Source organism: Engraulis encrasicolus, chromosome 3 (assembly GCF_034702125.1).
Source record: "Engraulis encrasicolus isolate BLACKSEA-1 chromosome 3, IST_EnEncr_1.0, whole genome shotgun sequence".
Taxonomy (NCBI): domain Eukaryota; kingdom Metazoa; phylum Chordata; class Actinopteri; order Clupeiformes; family Engraulidae; genus Engraulis; species Engraulis encrasicolus.
The window spans coordinates 21,573,095-21,580,594 of NC_085859.1; the positions used below are offsets into that span (position 1 = coordinate 21,573,095).

Consider the following 7,500-nt stretch of genomic DNA (forward strand, 5'->3'; position numbering starts at 1 on the left):
GAGAAGAGTGACAGAGAGGAAAAAAAGACAGAGAAAAGAAGAGCCAGTCCTGGTGACCGCTCAGTGACAGGGAGATACATGGGGTCTGTACGGATCTGAAAAGGTTGTGGTGGCTTTAAATGGTGGCAGTAGTTCATTTCCGTCTGAAAGCAAAAAAAAATTAAATAAAAAAATCTTACGGATGGTTTTGTGCTTTTGGACATCTCAAAGCTATGTGTGTTTGGAGGGCACAAGGTCCCTTTGAGCTATGACAGGTTTCCCTAGAGACAGATTTGGGGGTTGGGGTGGTGGTGGTGGGTGGGGGGTGGGGGGACTGGGAAGCTGGAGGGGGGTCCTTGACAATGTCATGACCTGTTCTCGTTTTGAAGCATCCCCCCCAAAAACAAAAAAAAACAAAACGTGTTTCTCTTTTTTATTCCACGCCTCCGCGCAAAAGGGCACAGCAGGCAGCCGACATTAATAAATAAGCTATTTGTTCTTTGGCTATAGTTCTGGATGGGGGCTGTCGACTCGCTAGAGCCAAACACACACCAATTACAGCCTCTCCCAGCAGCCAGCAATGAGCCGCTGGGATTCACAGGTGTTTGCCGCAGCTACTTCCCTGAATCCAGGGAAAGATTGAGGCCGAGTCGACCCCCCTCTCTCTTCTCTCCCTCCTTCCTTCCCATATCTATGTCTAATCCACATCTAATTGGATACAAGGAGTGTGCGCTGCAAGGACTAGCTGGGTGGGAGCAATAGAGCGTGCTTGAAAACACGGCCCCACAAAGAGCTACACAGATTTCTTTGTCTTCTGCAGTTTGCAATATGTCCATATTTGCCATATGTGCTTGCGATGAAAGGATGCACAACCAGGTTCAACTCAATGTTTTTTTTTTTTTTTTGCCTGTGAGTTGTGTGAAGAAGCGTGTCATTTAAAGTCCTTGACTATAATGACGACAAGCCTCCGACAGTAAAAAACCTCTCTGTTTGTGAAGAAGGTACAAATTAGAGACTCATGGACATACTATTTCAAATTACGGGTCCGGCCAACCATACATTTTTAAGGACACAAAACATAGAAAATGAAACAAATTCCTTTCCTGAACAGAGCAGTTGTACTCCACTCTCTTTTTAAATTGCCTCACGGCTGACGAAAGTGTAGCGTGCTCTCCGCAAGGACAACCTCTTACAAAGTGTGCTCACAAAAAAAGAATTATTTTATAACAGTTTTATATATATACATTCACCACTGAGTCCTTGTGGAATATAAACATGTGTTTCCATTCTGCAAGTGTGACCTAAGGAATGACTTTCAGCAATTACACGAGTAATGTCGCTGTGTCTACGCACTAGCCTACGTGTCAAAGCTATAATCATAAAATAATATTTTTTCCCATTAGTCCAAAAGCCCTTTGGTTTACTTTGTGACCTTTGCTGGTGGATTTTGTCTATTCAGTTTGTATGTTTTGTTGAAAAGTGATTATAATGCCTGTGTAGGGTGCTTGCAGCAATGGAGGGAAGAGGTGGGAGTGCAGTGGCGAGAAAATGAGAACTGGGCAGCCATGGGACTACGTGCATTTGATGCCATGCAGTCAATCAGGCAGCCCCTCGGTGGTCAGCTGGAGATGGTAATCTCAGAGAATGATAGAAAGAGAAACAGTCAGAAGGAATCAGAGAGAAGGCGGAGGAGATTTTGAGAGAGAGAGAGAGAGGGAGAGAGGGAAAGAGAGGGAGATACAGAGAGAGGGGAAAGGGAGGGATACAGAGAGGAGAGAGAGAGAGAGAGAGAGAGAGAGAGAGAGAGAGAGAGGGAGAGAGAAGACAGAAGGCACAGCACAGCCTGCTGAGATGCGTGCGCGTGGGCGAGATTGTCACATATCTACTGATGCTTCTATTAGGCACACTGCTGCTATCGTCAGCCGCCAAAACTGTCTGCGCTGTGCCACGCGGTATGAGCTCTCGCTGTGTGGCGAGACAATAACTATCAATGCAGAGTTTGCATTAGGAATGGGATTTTTTCCTGGTCGGTTTGTGCAAACATATGATAGCGTGTGAAATGATTGCATGTAGATTTCCCGATACTGGGGGGGATATGGTGCAAAACGACTGGTTGCCAAGGGAAAATGGAAACATTAGCAAACAATTTGTATGCTCCTATTCTTATGGGGAAAATATCCCAATAGGGCTCCAACAACTTCTATTCCCCTACCAGAGGAAAAAAAAACATCTCGTCTCCCGATAGCAATGCTTGCTTTCAGTGGGACATTATGGAAATATTGCTGTGTGTGTCCAATACTTGCCACACACTCACACAAACCAATTTACGAAGGCTTAATTTTGCACTTGCTGACTCGTTTTAATTCAAACACGCCCCACCATGCGTGAGGGACCTGGCAACAACCCGGGTAATTGCATTCTTTTCCGAAAGCAAACCGCTTTTGCGCTGCCACAATGTTTTTTTTCCGCCTCCGGAATAAAAATAACCATTTGTAAGTAATTTTCTTCATTTCATTGACTCAAATGAGATCCCTCATACAAGTTAAAGGTCTTGTGATCCCTTGTGGGTGTGCATGGAAAGTTTGGAGTGGCCTTTTCCGAACCTTTACTAAATCTCCAGCTTTCTGCATACCTTCAACAAACCTCCTGCAAACCTTCTGCCTTCTGCACCAGTCCACACTATACATTGTCTCTCTCCTCTCCTCTCCTCTCTTCTCCTCTCCTCTCCATCCTCCAGTTCAGTGCGCATGAGGCGTTCACACTTCATTTCCTATTCACCATTTCCATTATGGGGACATTTTAGCAACACCTGCACAATGAACTTGTTTCCCTTTGAACTGTGAAGGGAGATAATTACTGAAGGTACTGTACTGTACATAACACAGCCAGCACAGCAATTATGTGTCACAGTCTTTACTTTCTCCTGATTTAGACTCTATAACGTTCTCCATCCTCCTAGTGGAGTAGGATGTGCTTTTTCATGATGGTATTATAATGATTTTCTCCCTCAAAATCTAATTAAAACCGTTCATCAAGCCCCCCCCCAAAATACATTAAACTGTTTATTGATAAAATGATGATAGCCTACGGTACCTTGAGAGCTTTCATTTTAAGGTGTGAATCACACACACAGGAAGTGTAGCAGTAACTCCTCACTGCACTGTAACCGAATCAGGCGCCGCATAACATTGCATTACATTACACTGCATATCAGTGTTCAAGTATTTTTTTTAGTGTGTTGCCACCACCACAAAAGCCGAGTCAGCCAGCGCATTTCAATATGCGACCTTGCGTCCTTCACTTGTGCTTGTGGCCTCACGTTTTGCTGATGTCCCGCCTCCGTGGAGCAAACAATTTAGTTTCCCGGCTGTCAGCCTAGCCACAGCAACTTATGGGGGAATGTTTTTCATTCACCATCCAGTTTGCAAATGAGAAAATGACTTAACAATTGAGCTTTTGCGATATATTGAAATATATGTTGTCTGTGATGTCATCATGACATATTACTTCCTGGTACGAGGCCACAAGCACAAGTGGAGGACGCAAGGTTGCATATTGGAACGCACCCAGCGTGTTGATCCAAGATGGCTGCTGTTATACCTTGACAGATATCTTTCCCTCATCTTTGGGCAGGTGGGCGGCCAGGAACCAGTCGCCGGGCAGCGGGCTGGTGACGTTGAAGACCCCCGTGGTGCGATTGGGCAGCGTCCACGTCAGCGTGACGGCGAAGGAGGTAGGCACCACCGTGTCACGCGGGAAACGCGTCTGCAGCGGGTTGATGACGGGTGGCGCTCCAGAGCGGAAGTAACTGCCGAGACAGAACAAAAAAACACACATGCGGGTTTTACAAATATTTTTATGGACCGTGTTTTTGTTGATGACAGGACAGTGGAGATTGACAGGAAATCAGTGGGACAGAGAGACGGGGGTAGGGTTGGGACACGCCCCAGGCCAGACTCGAACCTGGGTCCCCATGGGCTTGCAAGCCCAAGTGGGGGGCTTAGCGCACTGCGCCACAGCGCCCCCACATACGGGTTTTGTAACAACAAAAAAGACAAAGACAAAGAAGAGACAAAGAAAAGGAAAGACAAGACGGATGCACTTGATGCACCAAAAACTTCAGGAAAGTTTCCCGAGATGATGGATCGTCTCTCGGAAAGGCATGAGGAAAAATGAGCTGTGGGTCATTGCAGTGAGGGAAGTTTCTCAGTTTGAGTGCTCTGAAATCATGACGTTACTTTCCTCATTAAGAAGGCAATAAATCAAATCGGCGACAAATACCAACCCATTTCAGATATGAGAAAAGGTCTACAGGGCGCCCCTTCCAAACAATTAGGACTTCAAGCAAGATCCATTTCCCTCTTCCCTTTGCAAAAATGGCATACTGGCACTAAATTATTTATTAGCTGTTTCAAAAAAATACAAAGGTAACACTTTATAATAATGTTCCTTAGTAAAGACTCAGTAAATAATTAACTAATGATGAATAAAACATTAACAAATGTTTTTATTATTAACTAAGCTTTATTAATGCTTTATAAGATATCTACAAATGATATCTGCAAGATTTTACATACCTTATAACAGAGTATTTTATTCATTTACAAGCAACTTGTAAATGTTTCATGAATATAAAATATTAACAAAGCATTTCCTAGTCATTTACAAGCATTTGTTTACATTTCCTAGTCATTTACAAACGTTTGTTAATGTTTTGTTCATCAATAGTTAATTATTTATTAAGTCTTTATAATGCTTTTTTGCATCCATTATTCTAAAGTGTTACCAAAAAAAGCATTATTTCTAAGCTAGCAGGTGATGGACATGTCATTTGAGGTAAATAGTGGACCTCTAGAACCAAAGGCAGCATCCAACATCAGTTGGTAGGCCTATATGAGGTTGTGGTTAAGACCTTCATCAGATTTATGGCCGCATATTGAGTGAATGTTTCTCGATAGTCTCCATATTGTGGAGGGCTGGCCGAGCCATGCTCGACCCACATCGATTCAGGTTGAAAGTATTGACAATGAAATTTGTTTGTAGTCTAGCATGGATAGGCTAGACGTACTGCAAAACATTCTCAGGAGTCTTCAGCATTTAACATCCGTGAGCTTTGCAACAACAGTAACAAAAGATTAATTCATTGATGAAAAGCAAAATTCTAAAGAAAAAAGAGAGACAACCACAGACTGTACTATTACTGACAAGCATTTCTTAACGTGTGCTTATATTCATGGACTTAAGTCAGTGAAAGTCCCTTTTGACTGTGTATTCTCTATCACTATTTTATTTTCTCTGTCTCTGTCTCTGTCTCTGTGTCTGTCTCTGTATCTCTCTCTCTCTCTCTCTCTCTCTCTCTCTCTCTCTCTCTCTCTCTCTCTCTCTCCCCACACACACACACACACACACACACACACACACACACACACACACACACACACACACACACACACACACACACACACACACACACACACACACACACACACACACACACACACACGCTTGCAACCTTCAATTCACTTTTCAGCTGTAGACAGACTCTTTGTAAGACTCCACACAGCCAGCACATGCCTAGAAAATCTTCCAGCGTCGCTTCGCTAAAAGCAATTATTTTTGCTCACTGTGCGATATTGTGATCATGGCAGTTTGTCTCTCCTTCGAGTTTAAGATTGGATTAAAAAAAAAAAATTGGTGAGAAGAGATTCTAAAAACCCACAGCCCCAGTTTATTTATTTCCGATTGCTGCGCAGTACTTAATGTTCCATGTGGGGAAAGTAATAACCAAGGGTGTTATTGGTTGCATACAGCAAGGTGACAGTGGTACAGAGCATCCTTGGCAAGGATGAATTCATGTTGGGAGGGGAAAATTGCACAAAAGTTCTGCTGAACTTTTAAATCAGGACGCGTTCCTCAAATGTACCGTAGCAGGAAGGGCAGCGGAGAGAAAGAGAGGTGGATAAAGAAAAGAGCGAGGGAGAGAGAGAGACAGAAAAGAACTCAAATTCACAGTCCATTACCTTTCACTCCTACAGGTCAATCCATCAACCAGGACACATCAGAAGATGCTTTTCTAATCTGTATCCAGACATCTTCAAGTGTAGTGTATACGCTGCTGCTCTGTTGTACCACATGAACCTTCTCTACATGTTTACTGGGGTTTCATACTCTTTCCCATTATGCTTTTTCTTCTCTTTCTTCTTCCTTTTCCTCCCTAAACAGATACAAAAAATGAGAGGTATGCAGTCCCCTGGCAGTGCCACACACTAACCTGCGGGGCCCAGATCCCTTTGACAGGCAATAACTCAAACTCAAGCGGCTGTGCAGCCCACCGTGGCACCGCTGTTACCAGGGCCGCTGACAGCTTTGGGCCGGGCCCAGGACAAAATTGTCTGAAAGGTCCCCAAGCCCAATACATACAATGTCATGAAGACCCAATTCTGGGCTCTCTCTCTCTCTCCCTGGGCCCGGGACCGGACGACTGTCCCCTTTGTCCCCCTCCTGTCGGCACCCCTGACTGTGACTCTGGGGGGAGAGGGTGGAAACGTCACTCCAAGATTAGTTACCAGCTGCTCAGGCTCAGCCCCCACGTGGGCCAACAAACTCCATCCAGTCCTGTATTGGGACTTGGTTATATGCTGGATGTGGCTCACACAAGCTCTATCCATTCGTGAGACCAGGAAATTCAGAAATCAGTTTAATCAGTCTAAGTTCCATTCCTAAGGCTAGAGCAGGTGCTTCACAATAGGGGGCTAAAGTGTGACTGAGTCATCATGTATGTAGGGGGTCCATACGGAGTCAGATATTTGATATTTGTAGATATAAGGGTGGAGGTGGAGGGTGGGGGGGAGATCAGAGCTAGTTATACATACCGCCCGGAGTTTGCTGCTACGGTCCTCTGCCGGGGCCACTGCAGAGACAGACAGTACTTCTTTGCCTTTATCTCCCCCATCGATACCCTGGGTTGCCAGATGAGGTTGATGATTTCCAGCCTAAAAAATGCTCAAAACCCGCCTGGAGGCACCAAATCCCGCCCAATTCTACTGATTGAGCAGACGGCTATCAGCCCATTTGGGTGGGAAACCGCCCAATCTGGCAACACTGTCGATACCCCACTCTACTGGCTCTGGGAGTAGGAGGAGCTCCCAACAGTGACACTCACAGTTCACAATGATGAGAAGAGCTAAAACATCAGCCAAGTTTCACGAGGAGAGCTTTCATTCCCCATCTTCCAAACTTAGGAAGCATCACTAGTATTCCAAAATTTCAGGCCCTTAATAAGCACTTGCTGGAGATGTCATGATTGGTTTACTGTTGCCTAGTTACGTACGTACAGTCCTCTGCAGAGACTAGTTACTGTAGCTATGCAACAACTCATTGTAGAGGGGGACATTTTGATACAAAGGATGAAGAGATTTGAACTTGAACAGCGCTTTACTTGTTGTGGATGTGCAGCTATCGTCTCAGCAAGAAGTAATCAGGACACCATGGTTTGCTTAAACCCCTAATGTCTTCAGAACG

The 7,500-nt window shown here is 44.7% G+C and overlaps 1 protein-coding gene across 1 annotated transcript in view; it reads right to left on the reverse strand.

The window, feature by feature from the left end:
* tmem8b (transmembrane protein 8B) overlaps positions 1–7,500 on the reverse strand; it is a 119,404-nt gene that overhangs the window by 97,137 nt on the left and 14,767 nt on the right. The window contains exon 4 of the mRNA XM_063193561.1: positions 3,580–3,787. Within this exon, the coding sequence (XP_063049631.1) occupies positions 3,580–3,787 (208 nt within the window). The remainder of the gene's footprint in view (positions 1–3,579; positions 3,788–7,500) is intronic.